This window comes from Eschrichtius robustus, chromosome 6, assembly GCF_028021215.1.
Source record: "Eschrichtius robustus isolate mEscRob2 chromosome 6, mEscRob2.pri, whole genome shotgun sequence".
NCBI classification, from domain to species: domain Eukaryota; kingdom Metazoa; phylum Chordata; class Mammalia; order Artiodactyla; family Eschrichtiidae; genus Eschrichtius; species Eschrichtius robustus.
Genome location: NC_090829.1, coordinates 128,552,822 through 128,577,803, shown reverse-complemented (window position 1 = coordinate 128,577,803; position 24,982 = coordinate 128,552,822). Strand labels below are relative to the sequence as shown.

Genomic DNA, 24,982 nt, shown 5'->3' with positions numbered 1-24,982 from the left:
CATTTCTTAAATTAAAACATGGGAGTTTTTAGTTATTGATTCAGGACTTGTTTAATAACATTTGAATTTTTGTCAAGAAAATGTAAAGCTCATTAACATACTCTTAAAATATAATTTTGGTTCAATTTTGATAATATACCTCACATTACTGAAGTAAGTGGTTAAGGAAAGCAGGACTCAAATACTTGAAAGTCAAGAACAGACTCTAAATTTTCTCACTAATATCCTAAATAAATGAGGTCCCCGAATATTCTCTCCATCATAATAGTATCTCCCAGTGCTTTTAATGGTGATGAAATTACCCTACTGAAATTAGAATTAATGTCATAGAGACTGTTTTTGTGAACTCCAGTGTAGCTCTAAAATTGAACCTTGTGAAAAAAAGAAAAAGTAAGGTTAAGTCTGTTATGAGTTCCACCTGCTTTTATCTTCCTTGTCCCACCTGCCTCCAGAATCAAGTATAAAACAGACACTTTTGACTACAGCAAATACACTCAGACCATATCTCTAGGGAAGGATATAAACATTTGGGCAAAAATAAACAAGCACATGGGAATAAGGAATAAAAAGAAAAAATCATCATCAAAACTATTCATCTATAGGAACTGAGCACCAGCTGTTTCACATATGGTATTAAAGATAAGAAGAACTTAAATAAAATGTCTTAGCTTTAACATTAGCAACAGCTGACTGGTGTATTACAACATAAACAATATGAAATAGAAAATATATTTGGAGTTAAATATGTTATAAATAGACTTATGACACCTGTTTTATGTGTACAAGGAATCAGAGCCTTCTAAAAAGAAAAGACAGACACTGTAATATCTTGTCCTTGTAGATACAAAGACCAAGAGAAATTGAAAGGGCCAAAATAATGTAACTATCCTCTATATGCTGGAAGGTTTACAGCCTGAAATAATTAGTGTACAGGAAGGAAACAGTGACTTTAACTTTCTCTAAAAATATTTAAACTCATAAATAACTTGTTCTTTTCTTATTGCTTTACAAATGTAACTTACTCTTCTTATCAAACTTGCTATGCATTTTCATCTGCCCCCTGAATATTCTTCAAAGCAAGCAACATTCAGATCCCCATTTCATCTCTATTTGCAAGACCGAAAAAAAAAGCAGTTATCAAATTTATACGTAGAGAATGAATTCTGCCCCATGCTGCATTTTGAACTGGGGAGGAAAGTATCCTTGATCTCTTTGCTTTGGCTTTATTTCTGAACATTTCTGTCTTTAGTCCTTTGCCTTCCAAGATAGACTATTCTAAATTTCCAAGACACGTTGCTTGATTTCATTACATCCTGGGTGCATAAATCAGTGTTTTATTTAAAAAATTTAGCAGGATTTTTTAGAATGCAAAGAATATTTCACTATTAATGGGTTTATGGTCTTGGAATGTCAGGTTTTGTTATTGCTTTTATTTTTCTACTCAGATATTATGCATATTCCTTTCTACCCTAAGGCATTGAGGTACTAGGGTAAGCAAGCCAAGCTCCTTTGCTGGATGTTTTTTCCATATTCATTAAAATATACTTATCCGTTGACACTTAATAATCAGCTCTCTCTCAGGATGTGCTCTTCATCTTCAGTACATTTTCCTGACCATCATTAATTCTTACAACACTTCGGAGAGGTACCTAAGTGGGCATCACTGGTCAGATTTTCATTCAGTCTAACTGGGAATCCTTCCATCAAGGTGACAAAATGAAAGTGGGACCCATTATCTCCACTGTACAGATGAAGAAAACGAGCACAAAAGATTAAGTGGTGAAGCAAGGAGAAAGAGAGAGAGGCTGTGTGAACAGAGTGGAAACGCTTTTTCAATCCCAGCTCCCAATCCTAGCTCGTTTGTGTTTGATCTTGTTACAAACCTCTCTCTCGACTGGGGAGAACAGATGGAACCAGATGGGATGCTTTAGAAACTTCTGTATAAACCTTTCTCCAAGAATTAATAAGAAGTGATACAATTAAAGGAAAACAAATAATCACACCATGATTTGTGATTCTCAATTGAGCACTAGGGAATTTGTTAGCATCTATTCAGAACGGGCTTTTGCCACCTTATTGATATGGTTCTGAGGGGAAAATTGATTACTAGGATTTCTTAGAAGAAATATCCGTCGTTGTTTTTGAATGTCTAAACAGTACATTGAACAAGCATGATCCCACTGCCATTTTACAGGAAGCTTTCCCCTCTGATGGCTGAAACTTTGGCACATCTGTGGCTTTCCTGCTCACAGTTAGTCCTTAAATCTTCTAAGTCTCAAAACACTCTCATTTGGAAAGGTTCAATGTCTAATTTGAGATGTCCATAAGCATTTCAGACTTCATGCCAGACTTCTCCCCATCTTCTAGCTGAGAACAGTAGTTGGCGGGTCACCTGTCTTCAGGGAGAGGGGCATGGCCAATTGCTCTCTTTTTCCACCCATTTCACACCCAGCACTCCCCCCTCCCAGTGCACCCCACCAGTGTGAGAGCTGCAAAGGGGAAGAGGGAAAAGGAAGACATAGGAAGGTTCTGGCTCAGCTCTTGATACTTAACTGGATTCCCGCCCTCTGCTGGGTCCCTCTGACAGCAGCCCCTAGGACTCAGAGCTTCTCCCTTGCTGGCTTGGTGGGCTTGTTGGCATCCATTTCAGGTGGCCCCTGTCCCTTCCCCCTCTACCACCTCTGGCCTTCCATCATCCACTCCACACACAGACCCAGCAGTCTCCCCTGTTGCAGCCCCGCTGCCCCCTGGTGGTTCTCTCAGGACCTAGAACAGCTCCCAGCTGACTCTTTATCCCCCATAACCCACATCTAGTCCGTAGATAGATAGTCACATCCCTTGCCTGTTCTGGACTGAATGTTTGTCCCCTACCTCCAATTCATATGTTAAGCTCTAGCCCCCAGTGTAATGGTATTTGGAGGTGGGGCCTTTGGGAGATAATTAGGATTAGATGAGGTCATGAGCCTGGAGACCCCATGGTAGGATTAGTGCCCTTCGAAGAAGAGGAAGAGACACTAGAGGTTTCTCTCTGCCATGTGCGGACACAGTGAGAAGGCAGTCATCTGTAAGACAGGAAAGGGCTCCTTGATCTTGGACTTCCCAGCCTCCAGAATTGTGGGAAAATAAATGTCTGTTGTTTAAGTCACCCAATCTATGGTATTTCTTACAGCAGCCTGAGCTGACTAAGACACTGCCCTGTGTTTGGCTGGGGTAAAAATTCCCCAGACCCAGCCCTTTTACCCCTTTTCCCTACACTGCCATAGACCCCCCCCTCTGGCCAGAAAATACTGCATTCTGTTCATTTTTTCCTCCCTTTCCAATTTTCCTTCAAATTGCTCAAGACCATAATTCTTCTCCTTCAGCCAGTCTGGTCCATTCACTGGTATTTTGGCATTCCACGTGCATTCAGACCAAGCAGCTTTTCACTAATACAACCTCCTGCCTGTCTGCCCAACTTATTTCCGGTTTCACTCGTGAATGCCCTTAGATCCTGCTCTACTGGACTTTTGCAGTGTCCCAAATGCCCTGTGTTCTCTCCCTCCTCCAGTGTCTTTCTCTTGCTTTACTGTATTTGTTTCCTATGGCAGCTGTTACAGATTACCAAAAACTGTAGCTTAAAACAATAGAAATTTGTTCTCATAGTTCTGGGGGCAGAAGTCTCACATCAAGGTGTCAGCAGGGCTGTGTTTCCTCTCGAGGCTTTAGGGAAGAGATTTTTCTCACCTTGTCCGGTGTCTAGTGTTTGTTGACATTCCTCGGCTTGTTTTCAGACTTCTGCCTCCGTGGTCACATTGCATTCTCCTCTTCCGCCTGTCAAATCTCCCCAGTGTGTCCTTCATAAGATGTTTGTCATTGGAGTTAAGAGTCCACCCAGATAATCCAGGATGATCCCTTGATCTCAAGATCCTTAATTTAATTACATCTGCAAAGGCCCTTTCCAAATAAGGTAATGTTCACAGGGTCTGGGAATTAGGACATGGACATATCTTTTGGAGGACCACCATTCAACCCACTATGCTTGGCAGTGCCTTTTCTCACCTCCCAACTGGTATCCCTGTCTCCACTCTTGTCTCAGGCAATCCCTTTGTCATTGTCACTGACATCCTCCTGAAACACAACTGTCTTCTTGCCACTGATGCCCCTGTTTTATAGTCTCCCTTTTACCATGGTTTTCAGGGCCCTTCATGACCTCATTGCTGTTTAGCTCCCCAAACCTATCTGCAGCCATTAGTCAAACACCTTCCTACCATCAAAGCTGTAGACAGTACTTGCTCTACTGATCTTTTCTCTCTTAAAATGTGCCCTATTCTCTCCCGATTTCCCACAGGTTGTTGCCTCTTCATGAATCCTTTGTTTTCTTTCTTGACTAATTTACCTTTCAAATCTCATTTTAATTACAACTTCCTTAATATTCCTAAATATCTTATTATCTAACTGTCTTTCTTCCATGGTAGAGGTCAAAGCAGATGCTTTCTGGATCACTGCTGTGCCCACAGCTCCTAGACAAACAGATGAATAGGTACTTCATCCATAGCTGATGAATATATGAAGAGATATGTTCCTCACTCTTTTTTCAATAACATCAAATGTAAAAGATGGGAATCTTGTCAAACTGATGGCAAATTTAGCTGCTTAGAGTTTAAAACCAAATGAACATATATGATATAAATGAAATGGGAACTCAACTTGAGATCCAATTTAGACATTTTAATTCGGCAGCGGGCATAAAATCAATATTTACACGTGGGTCTCCTGAAAGACCCATGTTTTGCTTGTCTTTCAGTGTAGAAAAGAATGTGTGTTTCTTAGGCATTTTGAAACATAATGTTTAGGAGCCTTGATCTTAAATTGATTAATTCCCCCAAAAGCAATTAGTTTCACATTATCATGTTGTCAGAGGGAGTATGTACGATGCTTTCTGAGGTTGGTCTTCTGGACGTAAGCCACACTTCACTGAGTCCATGGCATTTAAATAACTTGAACTTAAAATAGTAAAAGACAAAATTATATTTCTTAGCCCCATGTGATACTAGAATTTCCCTTAGGGAACAGTAAAAGAAGCAAAGTAGTAGCAGAAGGGAAAAATAAAGGTCAAGATTTATAGAATAGAGCCGAAAGTTTCTGCAACCATTTTTCTTTGTACGCATGCTTCTGATAGCCCTCTTGCTAGCTGATTTGCTTTTAAAAAATGACCTTGTCTTTCTTACAGAATCGAATCCAAATTCTTGTTAAAGGGTCTATTTTATGTTCTGTGAATTGAGTAATGCAAGATTGATGAAACAATCTTTGAAATCATGAACTAGTGAATTGATTGGCATAATTCCAAACAGTTTACATAAAATAAGTTATTGGTGTTGTTCCCTGGAATTTTTATGATTTAGATTTCCTGATGAGGGTACATTGGTTAGGAAAGGGCTCATTTGCAAATTAAAGCTGAGCAAATGTGAGAATATTTTAAGGACCAGTCAAAATTATTAAGACTGTTGGCTTTGATTTCAAGTAAAGAAGAAAAAAATAAAAAGCCTTGATGCCAGTAAATTGAGTACTTTTAGTAACTTTCCTACATCATCAAAACCAAGTAATTAATATGTTAGTGTCCAACAAATGCCTTTCATTACTAGTAGATATTTTCAAGTTTGTCATTCCACTGGACCTTAGTGGTCCAAAAACAGGAGAAATTTGAGGAACAGTTATAAACAACTAAAGGAAATTAAGGTACACATTGCCATTAAGATTCACTCACATCTGATAGGAAATTAATCTTTCTTGCTGAATGTGGGGTAGGTCAGCAATAGAACAGGGCATTGGATAAATAAGAGGTCTGAACCAACTGGCAATTTCTAGGTTGCTGAACCAAATTTTCTCCCCATTTGGGAAGCACTGATCTGCCTATTTTCACAGAATCAAACGTATATCAATTGTTCAGTTTCTTTATTTCTATAACATTTTGTTAATATTTTACTAGTTTTGTATATTACCAATCAGAAATATTTTTCTATGCTGAATATTCATGTGTACACCCATGATTTCTTCCCTTATTTTAAGTGCATTTAGTAGACTGAGAATATGATATAGAATGAGGACTGAAAAGAAAATAACAGTAATATTCATAATGATATTTATTCTGTGTAAGTTCTGTAGATGGAAATGTTTTGACTTAAATCACTATCTCTTTTTTGTTGAGAAATTGCTGCTAAAATCACTTCTTTTGCGAATTTCACATATCTGAGTCCACTTGGTGTTTCTTTCCCCTGAGCTCTAGCCTTCGCCTCCTGAACCAATTTCAACGGAGACAGAAAGCTTTTAGGCAGCTTTAGGTCTCTTTGTTACTCCAACTCATTGATTCCTAATTCTGGCTCTATATTAGCACAATCAGGGTAACTTAAAAAATATAATATCTGGATCTCATCCCCAGAGATCCTAATTTCATTGATTTGGTTTACAGGTGTCAATATTGTTGTGTGACTTAATTTCAATCTAACATGAAGCCAGAATTGGGGACCAGCCTTCACTCTGAGGCAACATCAGATTGGCTCTCATATTCTTTACCAAATCAGGTGCCTTGTGGGTCCCATTCACCTCTGTCACTCGAGGAGCCTGAGACCCACACCTGATTCCTTACAAGTTTCATCTGTTTTAGGAGGCAGTATTTCCAGGGCCCACCACGGGACTTATATTTTGTTGCCTGAGTTGAAACCACTTATGATGTCTCATCCTGATGACGAAATTCTTGCGCCCAAAACAGAAGCTCAGAGACGTCAGGTCACAGAGGTCGTCAGTGGTGGAAACAAGATTTATACCTTGGTATGCTGAATCCACATCCCGTGCTCTGAGTCACAACACCGATGCCTCCGTCAGGATAGCTAGGCTATGCTGCAGAAACAGATAAACCCGGAAATCTCAGTGGCTCAACCCAACGCCATATTATTTTTTGATCACATCAGCAGCTCACCTGTGTGGCTCTCCCTGACGCCATGGCTCAGGGACTCCGCCTCCTTCCATGTAGTGGACTCATCATCCCAGAATCCTTTGCTTCCAGCCACCCAGGCTGGGATAGTGAAAGGAGGTGAGGAAGGAACACCACCTCTTAACCGATCTTGACAGGAAGTGACGCATCTCTTCCTTCTGTTTATTCTGTTGGTGAGAATTAGTCACACAGCCCCTCCCTTCCAAGATGTATGGACAGCTGGGAAATGTAGAGGAGCAGGTAGCTCTTACTGTCTCCACAACAACGCTGCTGCCAGCACTCACCTGCCTTAGATGGACCTGTGGAACTAAAGATTATGACCCCCTTAATTCTCTGTTTCTGTGTTTCTTCTTGTTGGATCCACCTCTCTGCCCAGTCTGCAGTAATTTGGTCAGAAGAATCTTGACTTTATGGTGATGACTCACACTGTAATTTGCTACTCTGCCCATCCACACAGGTAATATAAGTTACTTAAGTAACTACTGTTTACCTCATCCCGCCAGACTACACAGCTTATGTTGGCTAGTTATCTTCTCCCCAGTAAGAGAACTGTCATTTTTTTAGGCCACTCCTTCTAAATTTTAACTGTACTATTAGATGCGACAGGATGAAATCTGCCTAAAAAGAGACAATACTGATGTAATACCACTCTAGTGGTTCAAACCAGGCATAATTCCCTCCCTGTATGTTGCATGGCTATAAGCGTGAGTAGCTCCCTGGCCCATTGGAATTTCAAAGAATACAGTGAAACATTCAAGCACATTATAATAGCTGCTCCTAAAATTGCAAGAATCCATCTGATTTTTTAATCTTTTATTCTCTCTATTTAAAAAAATCATGTAAAATGTCTTCCACACCAACTGTTGGGTCATGGTATAGCTATTTTTGCCAAGATCTTTGAGACAAAACTATGACTTTCCAAAGTAGAAATAATTAATAAAGAGTTGGCTTGATAATATGCATGCGTGCATGCAGTTATAATTACTCACTTAAAATACTGAATACTACCTTGATGATTTTTACATCTCCACAGACTTGAGATTGTTGCTTATACTGACAATAAATGAGATAAGAATTATTGAGAAGAGGTATTCTCTTTCTATCTCAGAATTGGAGGTGATGTTGTGGAAGAGACTTGTATGAATAAATATAGCTTAAATTACAGTTAGCCAATATTCATTTTCTTGGACTGTAATTAATTATCACACTGAATTTTAACTTGCTTCTAATCTTTCTTCAGTGTTCATTAGGTTGAGATTTCCACCTCTGCTTTGCTTTCCTTTCTTGAACTGCAGCAGCTGTATTATTAAAGTGGAATTTCTGCTAATTAGTTGTGGTACTGGGGAGCTGGAGGGGACATCGGGCATCATCTGATCCAATTAAGATTCTAACTGCACAAAGACTTGGATCGGAAGATCAGACTGCATGAAGCAATCTAAGAATAACTCAAAGACTATTATTTTTAATTTATGTTTTACAGAGGTTTAAGGACATGCATTTCAGAGAAGGGCAATTAAGAGTTCACTGATTAGACAAATAAAACAAACCTCCTATCTATGCATGCTCATTATGCTAAAAGTTTACATAATGCAATATTAAAGAGTACATATGCTTTTTATAAACATACTCATTTTTGGAAAACACACTTGGTTGAAATCAGACCAGTAGACAACAAGGGTAAGCAAAGTTTATCTCCTGCCCTCTGACACCTTCTGGGCCTGACACTTCCCTTCTTTCCTATGAAAGGTCAGAGCTTTCCCTCTGCAGAGGTCCCTTCTTTGAGAGAGATAAGAGATCTGGTGAACTAAATCTACGGAAGTGTCCCACAGTTACAGGGAATTATTCAGTAATGGAAAAGATGCCTCCAGACTTAGTGACTTTTAAGTGCTGGGAGTGTCCAAGAGCTTTGCATGCCTGCGGATAGCACAGAGTTATAATAAGCTTTTAGGAGTTTGAATTTGATGACCTGAAGGCACCGATAACTTTACCTTCCATGTTATATGTTCTGAGTTTTTGAACTCCCTCCTCCCCACCTTCTCCCCTGCCCCACTTTCATTGTCAGGTTCAGTCTTTCACCACGTTTTGCCCAGATAATTACAATGGTCTTTCAATAGGACCACTTGGGTCCAGCCTGGTACCCATTAAATCCACTCTTCACATTACTCTTAGATTGACCCATGCTTTCAGGTTTTCACGTATTTTTCCATTCATTCCAATAAAAAGGTCAAGTTCTTTACAGTGTTATTGAAGACCCTCCTAATTGCCCCCCCAAACCCCTGCTTTTCCTCCAGCCTCATCTGCGTCTTTTCTATTTCAGCAACTCTCAATTTTTCATGGTCCCTTAAACATGTCACAGTATCTTACATTCCTATGGCATTTATACCTTGTTCCTTTGACCTTAAATGTGTTTCTGCTCTAATCCCCTCAATCTCCATTGATTAATTCCTCATCTTCCTTTAAGATTCAGAAGGGGTTACCTCCTTCAGGAATCCATCCATCCTCAAGCACCCCCCAAACATGCATATACACCTGCACCTTCTTTCAGTGATACACATTCTCACACACACCCATCTCTACTCACACACACACTCGCACATTTGCTATCCTCTGCTGTCATAGAACCTATTCCATGCTTCCCCTGTTTGCAATCAATGCTGTGCATTATAATTATTTACATACGTGCGAATGTGTCTTCCCCAGGCTCTGTCTTCCTTGAAACGCTAACATATATCTAGGAAATACTCAAATATGTTTAGTGTTATATAATTTAAGATTCTTTGAAATAAGGTCTTTCAAAACATGGCCACTAGAAATCCTTAGAGTCCCAAACCTCTGTATTTGTCTAAAGTTACTTTTCTGACTTCCTGGTACCACATATGTATTTAGGTGAAGGATGAACAGAACTGAGATTTGTCTCTATCTATCTGTCCTTCATTCTTTTTTTTTTTTTTAACATCTTTATTGGAGTATAATTGCTTTACAATGGCGTGTTAGTTTCTGCTGTATAACCAAGTGAATCAGCTATACACATACATATGTCCCCATATCCCCTCCCTCTTGCATCTCCCTCCCACCTTCCCTATCCCACCTCTCTAGGTGGTCACAAAGCACTGAGCTGATCTCTCTGTGCTATGTGGCTGCTTCCCACTAGCTAGCTATTTTACATTTGGTAGTGTATATAAGTCCATGCCACTCTCTCACTTCATCCCAGCTTACCCTTCCCCCTCCCCGTGTCCTCAAGTCCATTCTCTACGTCTGCGTCTTTATTCCTGTCCTGCCCCTAGGTTCCTCAGAACCATTTTTTTTTTTTTTAGATTCAATATATGTGCGTTAGCATACGGTATTTGTTTTTCTCTTTCTGACTTACTTCACTCTGTATGGCAGACTCTAGGTCCATCCACCTCACTACAAATAACTCAATTTCGTTTCTTTTTATGGCTGAGTAATATTCCATTGTATATATGTGCCACATCTTCTTTATCCATTCATCTGTCGATGGACACTTAGGTTGCTTCCATGTCCTGGCTATTGTAAATAGAGCTGCAATGAACATTGTGGTACATGACTCTTTTTGAATTATGGATTTCTTCATTCTTTATAATCCCAGCTTACAGCCGTAAACTCAGACTTGGGCTTGGAATCCTAATGTCAACTATACAAAGTTATCTTGTGTGTGAATGACTGTGCCATTGTTTGCCAAATTCTTGCCTCTGCTCCTGAATTGACCACCTCTATTTCCCCCACGTGTTTCTGCATTGGTTACATAGAGCAGGTCTGGGGACAGGCATTTGACCCAAGCTGGGCTACTCATGGTATTCTTGGCCTTGGCCAAGTGGACTGTTCTATAGGAGGGTCCCCAACTCCACCTGAGCCATTCACATTCCTTCTCTGGGGTTGAATCTACTGTAATGAGACATGATTGAAATCAGTTTTCCTCTCATGGATAATTATACGGCATAAAACTCAGAAACTGTTTGTAGCTATTTGATTGATGAAGAAAGCAAGAATAACTCAAGCCAAAAAGTCCCCTTTGAGAACTGGTTGGTTTGCACTTATCTCCACTGATCAAATTTTCTGAACAAATGTCCAATTCCTATGTTAGGTTTGTAAAATGAGTTCAATGAAGATCAAATGCATATAATAATAGTAATATTAATAGTAGCAATTAAATGTTTTTTCCAGATATATATGATCGTATATGAACATATTTAATTTTAATTTAGGAAAACAAGAATCTGAGTGAAGATTCCCTGAACTATATTACTTGACATACTCTGTATACTGGGTGGATTCCAAATGTCATGATCTGATTAGCTGTGATGAGGATGTATTGCTTGTTAATGACTTTAAGAATCATTAAAGTGAGTGTGAGGCTAGATTCTATGAGGCAGCCAAAGTGTGACCGTTCTGATCAACCACATTAGGCTGGTGCAGGTGAGTTTGTGAACAAGACTTTCAGAGAGGTGAGATCAGGCAGCCTCTCTTGGGTCTGGGCAGCCCCAGCCTGAGAGAGTTGTGTGCAGATAATAAATGTCAGAACTGAGCAAATCATTGGCAGGACTAGAATGGAGACTTCCCGCAGATGGTGATCAGTTGCAGGTTTGTCTCGGCAGAGGATGGGACTTGCTAGGGTCCAGGAAGAGGACCACAGTTGTCTGAGTGGGCTGGCTACCTTCTAATGTATAGTCTAGCAGTTGACGGAGCCACATGTGAAAATACTGTATTTGGTGGCCCATGGTCTCACTGCCAGGGATCCATTACATCATCAAGGTCTGTTACCTGTTTCAGCAGTTAATCTGGAAAGGTTTACAACCTCCACCCCAGTCCTATGGGAACCTTATGAAATTTTCAAATGTCTAGGCCTAAAAGGTAGTTGCTGTTCTGCCAGATCAATAATTATATAAGCCTCCATATTTATTTGAAACTCTCCATGCTGGAGTCAATGGAAAGGAAATCGGATTATTCTGAGGGTTCCGATTTTCATAATCAGATTCAGTCTCTTAAATCTTACATGCTCTCAGGACTTAAATCTCAACAAATGGATTTTTAATAGAAATCCTTAGAGTTAGTGTTAAAAACAAAAAACAGAACGGGTTTGTGATTTTTTTCTACTTAAAATATGATAAAAAGGTATAGGAAAAAAAGGAGAAAGTCCTGTCTAAAGTAAACATCATAAGCAAGTTAAGGTAATTAGCTCAGTGTGAAGTTTCAGCAAAGGTCACTTCAAAGGGTGAACTGTGCCAAAGCATTATAAATGTAAGTCTAGAAGTAATTGGGAAATTTTTAGGTTTAGAAGGCAGAAGGCAAGGAAACCTGTGTGGCTTGCCTTCTGCCTGTACCTACTTAAATCTAGTTTATGATTCCATGTCTCATTTATTCTTCATTTCAAGACATTTTTATGGACTGTATATAGTACAGCAAGGGGCATTCATCCACATGGAAGATATTCCGCACTCCTGCCTCTCATTTACTACCCAATTCAATCAGTCATCAGCTCTCAAGGTTTCAATTTCCCAAACATTCCAGGAATCCTTTCTCTCCTCTTCTTCTCTGCTTCCTAAGGAGACTTTGTTCATCTTTATATGCCTCGTGCTCACGAGAGTGTCTGGCACAGCAGATAGACTCTATAAATGTTTGGTGAGTGGATGAAAGAATATGAGCAAGGCAGTCCACTGCCATATAAACAGCTCTGGGGTGAAAATTAGGATCGCTGAGCTCAGTTCTTTACCACGAAACTAACTAGAAGATCGTTATTTTAGCCTCTCATGGATTTGATTTTTTCACCTGCAAAACAAGTGGGTTGAATTCTATTTCACAAAAGCATCCTCTGGGTCAAAAAACTATTATATGCAAGTAAGAAGTATTAAGAAATCGCTACTATTCTCTTGAGTTTATTACATTCATTAAAAAAAAATGTTCTCTTTTGCTGAGTATGATCAAATTTTTTTTTTTAATTATCATTTATTTATTTATTTATTTCTTGGCTGTGTTGGGTCTTGGTTTCTGTGCGAGGGCTTCCTCTAGTTGCGGCAAGCGGGGGGGGGCCCCTCTTCATCGCGGTGCGCGGGCCTCTCACTATCGCGGCCTCTCTTGTTGCGGAGCACAGGCTCCAGACGCGCAGGCTCAGTAGTTGTGGCACACGGGCTTAGTCACTCCGCGGCACGTGGGATCTTCCCAGACCAGGGCTCGAACCCGTGTCCCCTGCATTAGCAGGCAGATTCTCAACCACTGCGCCACCAGGGAAGCCCCTGATCAAATTTTTTAATTATTTTATTGACTTAGTCTTCTATGCCTGGAGATAGTGGCCTTTCAAAATCTCTCTTTTTGTTTAGTATCCCATACATGCCTCTAAAATCCTTGAAGACAGGTACCATGTATCACTCAACTTTGCATCCCAGCACCCAGAATAGTGCCTAGCACATGGTAGATAACCGATATATATTTCATGAATAAAGTGATGACTGTTAATTATCTAGCGATAGCTGTTTAAAATTACAAGCATAATGACTGAGGAATAAATCAAACATCTCAAGGCCATAACTGGAAAATTCAACCAATTTAAGTGTGGGTCAATACTACCTGTCCAAATATTGTTGTTAAATAAACAATGAAATGAATCACATTTGTGAATATTGCAAAAAACGTTTCTGGAAACTTCTGTAACTAGAGTGACTGAATTTAAATTTTGACTTACACTATGTTATGCTGTGCTATCTCAAGGCTATACTGACAGCTAATCAGATCATGACATTTGGAATGCACACAGTATACAGACTATGTCAAGTAATATAGTTCAGGGACTCTTCACTCAGATTCCTGTTTTTCTAAATTACAGTTAAATATATTCATATATGATCATATATTTTATGGAAAAACATTTAATTGATATTATTAATATTATTTTATTATATGCATTCGATCTTCACTGAACTCACTTTACAAATCTAACATAGGAATGCATATTATATGCATTTGATCTTCATTGAACTCACTTTACGAATCTAACATAGGAATCTAACATAACTTGTTCAGAAAATTTGATCAGTGGAGATAAGGGCAAACCAACCAGTTCTCAAAGGGTACTCTTTGGCTTGAGTTATTCTTGCTTTCTTCATCAATCAAATCATTTACTATCGCACATCAGTGATAAAGCGTTTTCGTGCAGGTCACCCTAGCCTTCACAGCACATTCAAGGCCATTTTTTATTCTCATTTTGTATACCTCTTTGACATCTAGGCAACGTAGGGATTTTTTTGAAGGTCTTTCACTGACTCATACAAGTTTAACTCTACCTAAGATAGAAGATAAGTGATCTCAATTTAATAGAAGTTGAATGCAGTCTCATGCTTTCTTGGCTCTGGTATGCTTTTCTGGAACCTTCTCCCGGGGATCTCAGAGTACCTGTGCGCTCCTTAGAACTATTTCCACGTGAAATATTTCTTTTTGTTTACCCAGTGTGCTTATTGGAGCAAAGAAGTTGTATTAGGTAAGATTAGGTCAAGCAGTGTAGCTCTCTCTCACACACACACTTAAACTAAAATAATAGAGGTTTTAATAAATTTTTTAAAAAACACTGTGTTTCTGTCTCATGTAAAGGAAACCTAGAGATAGGCAACTTGGGAGTGATATAGCATCTCCATGTAGCTGTTAGGGATGCATACTCCATCAAATTCATACCTCCTGCATCTCTAGGTGGACTATCCTCATGGTCCTACATGGAGACAAGAGCTCAGCCACCACACCCACATTTCAGAAAGCAGGATGGAGGGTAAGATAAGGAGGAAGGGACAAAAATCCCTGAGTCGGTAAATGAAGTAAATTTAAACATTTAGAGAAAAATTAGTTTCTAATTTTATTATTCTGAGGACTACAGAAAAGTTACCTATAAAGCCCCAAGGATGAAGATATGTTGAATGATGTTATTAGAGAGAAGGACTGAAATGAAAAAAAAAAAAAAAAAAAAAGGCAAAATAAACATCTTTAACATATCTGAATTTTACAGGATTTTTTTGCAAGTAATACAGACTTATTGGGAAAATCACATGGATTGGTGTTTCTACTCTTCATACGCATTTAACACATGGAATTGTAACAATATTTAGCAATAATTTAACCACTTGAAGTTATAGTCATCTTATTTGATATATATATAAATGTATATGTAGATAAATAGGTAGAGATAGATACAGATTCAGATATAGATACAGATATAGATATATTTAGTTCTGGGGACCTACTATTATTCATTAAAGTGACAGAACTAAATACTCTCCATATTAAAAACCATACTCCATTGAGCTTGTTTTTCTATTCTTACTCTTCTGTATTGATTTATTAAAGCAACAATGAGGAAAATGCATCATTTTTAAATTAAGCCAGTAAGAGTTTTGCTAAAGTTATAGACTTTATAAATTGTGAATAGGTGTAGAATAAAATATGGGTTTTGAAGATTTTGAGCATGAAAATATTGTATTACATATTTTAATGCACTGGCTGAAAGAACAATTATTGAGTTAATGAAAGAGTCTGAAGAAGAATTTTGCCAAGTTTTATTTTTCTCATGTGTGCTTTTTCCTTTCAGCCCTACAGTTGAAATGATATTTTTTCATTGCTTTAATTAATCACTTATGATTATAAATATATGGGATTATTTAATATTTCCTCTTTAATAGAAAGATAAAATGCTTTTGCTGCATTTACGACTTATTTTTCATTCTAATAGTAAATGAACTCATTTTAAGTTTATTCTTTTGAAATTGTAGGCAGTTATTCCAGAAAACTCTTTCTAAAAGTTTTCTCACTTAATGTACTTCTTAAAAACTCTTATGTTCATTTGAAAAGTTTCTCCTAATGGAAGTACTCTATAATTCTTCCTGCATCTTATGTAGGCATCAAATATCTCTGTGGCCTTTTTTTCCTATTTAATAAAGACATGTTACTAAATTATTGCATGGAATATTCATAAGTCCTTTGTATAAAATGCATTTGTAAATTGATCATGTCAGAGAAAGAAGAGAAATAATCTAATGGCATTCTTTGCATACTTACTCTTTACGTTAAACATCAATTAATAGTAAGACCATGTCAAGGTATCTGTATTTTTAGGTTGCTGTATAGCAGTACCAAGGTTAAAATGTGTTGTAAATATTATTGTAACAATTGCAACATTATCAGAATCTTTTTTACTTATGAAAAGCTATTTATGTAATGAAATATATTGTCTCTGAGCCTTGTTATAAACACCGGTTTCATAGTATATTAAAGCCACTACAAGTACATTTAATATCTTGATTATAAAGTCTCATTTTGGTACACATTTCAATCCATAATTTTGTTCAAAATTTTTTTATTATCTGCAAATGGTCAAAAACCATCCATGGAGCTAAATAATACGCACTGATACTTAGATGTGTCCACAAAGATTTTGGGAGAACAGAGAAGAAAGCCTGTGGGGCGTCTTTCCTCTTGACACCAACCAATTCTCATATCAGCTGGGTGTCCTACAGTTCAATTTAATTCTGACGCACACTACCTGGAGAGAGTGTCAGACTCCACAGGTGTAACGGTTCGGTCCCATAAGACTGACCTTATTTAGGATGCCAGTCACAAGTATTGAGTCCCCAGGTTATACACACATCCATGCAACTTGACTACAAAGTCAGGGATCCCCCCTACCCCTTCCTTCAGGTTTGACTAATTGTTAGAATAACTCATAGGACTCAGAAAAACGCTTTACTTACTATTACCAGTTGATTATAAAGGATACAACTCAGGAAGAGTCAAGTGGAAGCGATACATAGGGCAATGTATGTGGGGAGGGGCATGGAGCTTTCAGACCTGCTCTGCCCTCTCCAGGTGCTCCACTCTCCTGCCACCATGATGTGTCCATCAACCTGGAAGTTCTCTGAACCCCATCATGTAGGGGTTTTTATGGCGGTATCCTTGTGTAGGCACGATTGATTAAATCACTGACCACTGTTGATTAACTCACTGACCATTGTTGATTAACTCAGCCTCCAGCCCTGCCCCAATCTCTGGAGGTCAGAAGTGGGACTGAAAGTTCCAACCCTGTAATTATGCTTTGGTCTTTCTGGAGTCCAGTCCCCCTGTTAAAGTTATCTAGGGGCCCCCAAACACCAGTCATCTCATTAGCATACAAAAGACACTTTAATCACTTCAGAGATTCTAAGGGTTTTAAAAGCTTTGTGCCCTCAGGATCTTGGGGCAAAGACTAAATATTTATTTTTCATTATACCACAAAACATGAGTAAGTTTTGTATTGAAACAGCATCAGAAATGTACTAGAGTAAACAATATTAGTAGTGGCAATCAAAAAGAATATTCAGACCTTGCAACTCTTGTGAGTTTCTGATTAATGGAATTAAAAGAGCTTCCAAATACCACTAAATGTTAGATTTTTCAGTACAAGTTGTCTGGCCTGTGCTACCATTTGCTTTGTTACAATATCATTATTGACGTAATGTTTTAGAAAACGTCATCTAGGGAAAGGCAGCATTAATTTTTTCACAAGTGAAATAAATCAGAGTTCAGTACTTTTTCTACAAAGAGCAAGATGGTAAATATTTTAGGCTTTGTGACCATGTGGTCTCTGTCACAACTACTCATCTTTGACATTATAGCACCAAAGCAGTCAAACAACAGGTAAACAAATGTGTTTGGCCTTGTTCCGATTAAACCTTATTTACTGAAACAACTTGTGGGCCCCATTTGGCCCACGGCCATAGACTGCCTACTTTTGGTCTAAAAATTGACCAAAAAGAGTCATTCACTATAATAAATAATTATAATGGATAGTTTAAAAGAATAATTTGTTTATATAACCTTGGATTTTTTGTCTGGTGATTCTTGTATGTAACCAAAAAACTAAATGCTTTTGTTTAGAACTGAGCTCACACAAAATTATTAAAGGCACAAAAAGATAATTACTTGTGAAACTGTAGAATTCATAAAAGGTGTTGCAGTAGCCTCCTGAAAACAGAAATTCCTCTTTGCATATACATTTACATGAATTATGCTTTATAGTCCAAAATATCAGCAGTTAAAAAAGAAAGAATTAACAACATCAAAAAAGTTATATTTTGTTCTTCTCCCAAGAAAAATGCCCTTTCAGGTTTCATTTGAATAGGGAATTAACACATGCCTTTAGGAAATACTTTCATTACAGAGAAAGAATTTTGTGGGTGATGATAGTTCCTAACAGTTTAATAATTGTGGGTAAGGTTAGCTTAATTTGTGTATTTATTAAAGATTTTTGAGCACTTTTAATATGTATAGGAAAAGGTTCAAAATCAGAGGAGATATATATATGTAGATCAATGGCAACGTTTTTCCCTAAAAACCCAACTACGTTTTTAAGGATATTCATCACATTTTTAATCTCTTCTATAAAAATGTTTTTATATTATGCTTTAAAAAATCACTTTACAATTTTAAACAATACCATTTATTGCAATATTTTATTTTTTCAGAGTAGACGTACATTTCCCTATTCCTCCCTCTGTGTACAACTTTAAAACCCTACATATTATATATAAAACAAACAAGAAAATTCTGAAAGGTGAAGAGAAGAAGGCAGAGCAGCTAGGAACTTCGTGGGCTGAAGAACAACATGACAGTGAGCTCCCTGGGTTTTCTTTTTGCCTCATTTCTCCCAGGTTTGTAGATAAAGAAGCTGGCAACCCATAAACACCAATAGGAGCAGACAGTGAAAACCCCAACAAAGGCCTGATCTCTGCAGCCAAAGTCCCCAGAAAGAGACAGCCTAGCAAAACAGAAAACTTTGAGAAAGTAACAATTTAACTAATTTGACTATAACCCAACACCATAAGAAAAAAAAAAAAAAATACAGCCTCATCCCAATGCCTATCAGCACAGGTCAAGTGCGGAGCCTAGACAGAACAGACAAGCTGCAAAATATATGGAACAAAACTGATAGAACTGAAAGAAGTAACAAACAAATCCAAAATTATAGTTGAAAACTTCAGCATCCCTCACCAACAATTAGTAAAACTAGATAGAAAATCAACAGGATATAGAAGAACTGAACAATATCATCAACCAACAGAATCTACTCAACATTTATAAAACACCCTATCCAACAACAAGAAAATATACAGAACCCCCAAATACTCCCAGGCAGCATGGCCAACTGATTTTTGACAAAGGTGCAAAAGCAGTGCAATGAAAGAAGGATAGTGTCTTCAATAAATGTGCCAGAGCAGTTGGCTATCAACGGGCAAAATAAATGAAACTCGATCTAAACCTGACACCATACACAAAATTAAGTCAAAATGGATGATAGATTTAAATGTCAAACATAAAACTATAGATCTTTTAGAGGGAAACAGAGGAGAAAACCTTCAGTAACCAGGGGTTGGTGAAGAGTTCTTAGACATGACAACAAAAGCACAGTTCATAAAAGAAAAAATTGGTAAGTTGGACTTCATTAAAATGAAAAACTTTTACTCTTGCAAAAGACTGTTAAGAGGACGAAAAGACAAGCTACAGGCTGGGAGAAAATATTTACAAACTACTTATCTGATAAGGGAATCTCATATCTAGAATTTACAAAGAACTCTCAAAAGTTCAACAGTAAAAACACAAATAATTCAATTAGAACATGAGTAAAAGATATGAGACATTTCACTGAAGAAGACATATAAATGGCAAATCAGTTCATGAAAAAATGTTCACTAGCTTAAGGGAAATGTAAATTAATATTACAAAGAGAAAGCACTGTACACCCATTAAAACAGCTAAAATAAAAATAATGACAATATCAAATGCTGGCAAGGATGTATAGAAACTGGATCTCTCCTATACTGCTGGTAGGAATGTAAAATAGTACAGTCACTCTGGAAAATAGTTTGGCAATTTCTTTTAAAATAGAACATATGCTTATATATCCTAGCAATCCTACTCCTGGACAATTACTCCAGAGAAATGAATACTTATGTCCACATAAAAACCAGTACATGATTGTTCATAGCAGCTTTATAAATGTAAAAGCCAAAACTGGAAGTAAACAGAATGTCCTATAAGAAGTAATGGTTAAACAAACTGTGTTATATCTATACCATGGAATACTACACAGTAATAAAAAGGAATGTATTGCTATACAGAAAAGCCAGTATGGCTTCCAAGGACATAATGCTGAGTGAAAAAAGAGCATTTCAGAAAGTCACGTACTATGTGATTCCATTTGTATAACATTCTTGAAATGACAAAATTATAGAAATGGAGAACAGATGAATGGTGTCAGGGGTTATTGATGGTGGTGGAGGTTGGATATGACTGTAAAGGAGGAGCCCAGGGAAATATTTTGGGGTGATGGTATAGTACCTTGCTTGCTGAACTGGTTGCATGGATCTATGCACGTGTTAAAATGACATAGAACTGTACACACACTTTATACCAATGCCAATTTCCTGGTTTTAATGTTGTACTTTAGTTACCTAAGATGTAACCATTGGGGGAAACTGGGTGAAGGATATACAGGACCTCTCTGAATCTATAATTATTTTGAAATAGAAGTTTAGAGAAGAGAAAATGTGCAAACCTTGTAATGCATTCTTTCAAAAAAAGAATACATTGCCTAAATAAATCTTTTCAAGGATTTTATGATGCCAAATTTCTCAACTTAATAGCTTCTCTCTTTCCAACAGTTGACTAAACCAAATTATTTATATACTGGAAGGTGACTGCTTATTTTTTAAATTAATAACAGACTAAATAATGCTATAAATTTTATACTTGCCATGTCTTAAATAACTAATTTACAATTGCTAATGGGTATCAAAGGATCAAGGACATGAAAATCATGATTTAATCAAAAACCTCATTTAACACATTAGTTGCAACCTCATTATTGACCTCAAGGGCAGGCACTTTTGCTGAAGCCGCCAACAAGAAAACAAAATGTGACTGATTTTTTACTTTTCTCTATTTAAAAAGGAATTAATGAATATAAATATGTCCCAAGTTGATAGCTTCCACAACACATACTTTGGAAACTCTACACCTGAATAATTAGACCATTGATTATTTCTGGAACATAAATTAAGTCCTCCAATTTAGTCTTATTTAGACCTGAAAATTACAATAAAAAAAGAAGTTTCCAGATTACTTTTAGTTTTTTTTAATTTCAAGTTATCACCTTTGATAAATCTTTTTTCTTGAAAAGACATATTTATTGAACTGCTAGACTCTGCCATTCTTTAATTGCTAATAGCAGCCCATCCAAATATGTCTCATGTTCTACTTTCATAATTTACTAACAAAGTTAAAACGCATGTGGGAATATTTTAAAGGAGTCTATTGGAATGCATAATGGTATTCTGTTTTTTTAAATGAGTAGGGAAAAGTCAGAGAGAGAAGATCTCTTCTGAACAGTATAAATATACGTCCACAGTCCCTTATCTGCAATTCTGAAGTCCTCAAAAACTCTGAAAAGTAAAGGTTTTATACAACTCAATTGGTGGCAAGACTGAATCTGAACGAACCTGGGGCTTTTTTTATAGCTTCTATGTAATACACGAGTGTTAATATTCCTACCTTTACTGCAGAAATGTACATGTGTTATGCTCAGGATGCTGGCCCTGGGAATATCATATAATATACAGTATATGCATGTTCCCTTTTCAAAATCTGAACATTCCTGACTTACGAGACACGTCTAGTCCCAAGGGCTTGGGATGAGAGCTATGAACCTGTCCTAGAAAAGTACAGGACAGATGTTCATATAGCACTTGAGAATAGGAACTTATTTATGTGGCAAATGAATCTAGGAGCACAATTATTTCATAACATTAAATTTGGGAGGAGAGTCAGATAAGCACCAAGCTGACCTTTATTTCATTAAGAAGCAAACTGGGGCATTGAGCAACTTGCCCGAGGTTACCCAGCTACAGTTGGAACCATGGCAGTCTGGCTTTAGAAGTCATGCTTTTAAACCACAAAGATTTTGTTACTGAAGACTTAACCTGAAAGCCTCCTCTGTCATAGCAGAATGAGACTGACTCTCTGAGCTGAAAGCAGGAGGATTTTGTGAAAGTCCATACCCTTATGGATAAAACCCCAGGCTCCAGGAAACTGGCAGCCCAGTTCAGATTCCCCAAGTATGAAACTGGAGGATTCTTTTAAGGAGTAAAATGAACAGCTACAGAGAAAAACAAAACTATGCGAACTGGCCTCAGTTGATCCTTTACTGCAGGGTTCGTTCACCTGTCCAATACTAGCTTTGCACACTTAACTCCCAACCAGCTATTACTAAATAGCAGCTTATTACATAGGAATAGATTCAGGGATCACCAGACATTTAAGGAAAATGTCAAACATGAAACAGATCAAAGTAAACAATCGATAAGAAGGAGCCTAGACAGGACAGAGGAAACACAAAAAACAGACAGTTTCAAAGAATATGTCATGAGTACTGTTAGAGATTAATAGAAGAAATTACATCCATAAAAGCAAAAAAAAGGACACTATAAAACAAATGTTGCAATAAAGGATAAGATAGAGCACGTGGAAGTTAAAAATATGATAGCTGAAATTTAAAAGTTCAATAAAAGTTTGGAAGATAAAGTCAATGAAATTCCCCGGAAAGTAGTTCAAGAAAACAGAGACAGGAAAAATCTGAGAAGTTATCCAGGAGCCTCAGAGGTTTATTTCAGAATAGGCTTTCAGAAAGAGAAACAGAGAAAATGCTGCAAAGGAAATTATTAACTTATGGAATGGTTTCAAGAACTGAAAAACATGAGTCTTTTTTAACATTATCCTTAAGAACATATTTAAAGGGGCACTTCTCATGTAGTCATGGAACTATAGTTGAAAGGCTGAAGAATCTTTATGAGCCTTTTCAATAAATGTACTTTCGCTTTTCCTTTTTAGGGGCACAGCAATTGCTGGCATAGTATTTGGAATCGTATTCATCATGGGGGTCATTGCTGGAATTGCCATATGTATCTGCATGTGCATGAAAAACAACCGTGGGACGCGGGTGGGTGTCATCAGGACCACCCACATCAATGCCATCTCCTCCTACCCTGGTAAGCAAAACTGCTTACTCTTTCTGAAGGAAGAGTCAGATTTGTTAGTTATGCTGTACTCCTGGGGTAGAAGACTCTCACTGGAATAATCTCCAAGTATGCAGGATATTTCGAAATTAATGTAGATTGAAGCTCTAACTTTCAATGGAGATTACTTAGATCCACATAATAAAATCTACCTCCTATTTGAATACATTCATATTTTCAGTGGTTGTCTTATTGACTACAGTTGCCAATCAGCCATAGTTAAGAGAAATAGACAATTCACACCCACTGTGTCTATTTGCTGGTGAGTTCTGACAAATAATTATAGAGAAAGAATAAGTTACATGGCCTAATTAACTGGCATCTGATTCAATAGGTAGGTATGTCTTGAGAAAAAGTATTGAAGAAAGTTTTTATGTGTCCTCCTTATGCAAAGAAAACAGTCTTAATATAATATTAAAATTATCAGCAAAAAGGTAATTTATTAATAATTTGACAAGTATTTCTTGAGAATTTACTAGAAGTTCCACATATAAATATATTGAACACGTAAACAAAGTGCTGCGTTTTGCCTTGATTTCAATAGCATTTTTAAGTCAATCTGTATATATATAATTTGATATATAAAAAGGAGTCAAGTTCTAAATTTAACAAATCCTTAGGAAGATAATTTTCTATCCATACTGATGTCCTCTCTCTCAGTCCCTATAGGAAAGGAATAAGGTAGCTTCTACATCCAGTCTGCCCTGAGTATCAATTCCCTAGTAACGTCTCTCCTCTCTTAACTCTTTCCCTATCACCTTCAGCTTGAGGGAGCAAATTTCAGATGACTGTGAGCATGATCGTTTCCCCTGTCCTCTTTTGTCCATTCTCCCTCTTCTCCAATATCTCCATGCTAGAGTGCTTCAAGGCTCACTCCTGTGTCTTCTTCTATCCTGTATCAATGCTTACTTCTTTGGTTCTATCATTTGGCCTCATGGTATTAAGTACCATTTATATGCTAAATGCCTTCCAAAGTTATATATCTCCTTTCCAGACCTCTTTCCTGAATTTCAGACTCATCTGATCCCACTGCCTGTTGAACATCTCCACTTGGATGTCTAATTGATACATCTCAAATTTAACATGTCTAAAGCTGTACTTCTGATCATCCCCCCAAAGCCTCCTCCACTCACCATTTACCATCTCAGTTGATGGCATCTCCAGCCTCCCAGCAGCTCAGGCCAAAGACCTTGGCGTCCTCCTGGACTCCTCTCTTTCCCTGACATCTACATGCAATCTAACAGGAACACTTCTCAGCTCCATCTTCCAAATATAAGAGTATCTGACTACTTCTCACCGTTCCTTCTCTGGTGGGAGCCACCATCAGCTCGCCTACTCATTCCTGTGAAAACATCCTAACTGCTCTGCCAGCATCCACTCGTGCCTCCCAGGGGTCTATTCCAAACACAGTAGCAAACTGAACACATTTAAGATGCTTAAATGTCAAATCATATCACTTCTCTGCTCAAAATTTTCCAGTGGCTCCCCATTTCCCCCAGGGGAAGACTTAAAGCCAGTGGTTTCTCATTTTATCCAAAGTACAAGACCAATTCTTTACCAAGGCCTGCAAGGCAATGCATGAATTGGCTCCTCTTTTTTATTTCTCTGACCTCACTTCCTTCTACTCACCCTCTTGCCACCTGGCTCCACTCATACTTTTTCCTTGCTGTGTTGTGAACATACAGGGCACACTCCTATCTAGGTTTGCCTAGAACACTGACTCCCTCACTTAATTCAAGTCTTTGTCAAAGGTCACTTTCTGAATGAGGCCTTCCCTGATCACCCTACTTAAGATTGTAAAGTGTCCCTCCCCCATAGCACCCCAATCCTCCTTATTCTACTTTATGTCCAGAGTGCTTCTTTTAATCTTCTAAGATACCACATTGTTCACCTAATGGTTAAGTTTATTATTTATTGTCTA

The 24,982-nt window shown here is 37.7% G+C and overlaps 1 protein-coding gene and 1 long non-coding RNA gene across 2 annotated transcripts in view; one reads left to right on the top strand and one right to left on the bottom strand.

The window, feature by feature from the left end:
* Positions 1-24,982, bottom strand: part of LOC137766528 (uncharacterized) — a 301,549-nt gene that overhangs the window by 325 nt on the left and 276,242 nt on the right. Inside the window, exon 3 of the long non-coding RNA XR_011074337.1 lies at positions 6,801-6,873. This is a non-coding gene — a long non-coding RNA (uncharacterized lncRNA). The remainder of the gene's footprint in view (positions 1-6,800; positions 6,874-24,982) is intronic.
* Positions 1-24,982, top strand: part of CYYR1 (cysteine and tyrosine rich 1) — a 105,072-nt gene that overhangs the window by 67,428 nt on the left and 12,662 nt on the right. Inside the window, exon 3 of the mRNA XM_068546943.1 lies at positions 22,877-23,034. Within this exon, the coding sequence (XP_068403044.1) occupies positions 22,877-23,034 (158 nt within the window). The remainder of the gene's footprint in view (positions 1-22,876; positions 23,035-24,982) is intronic.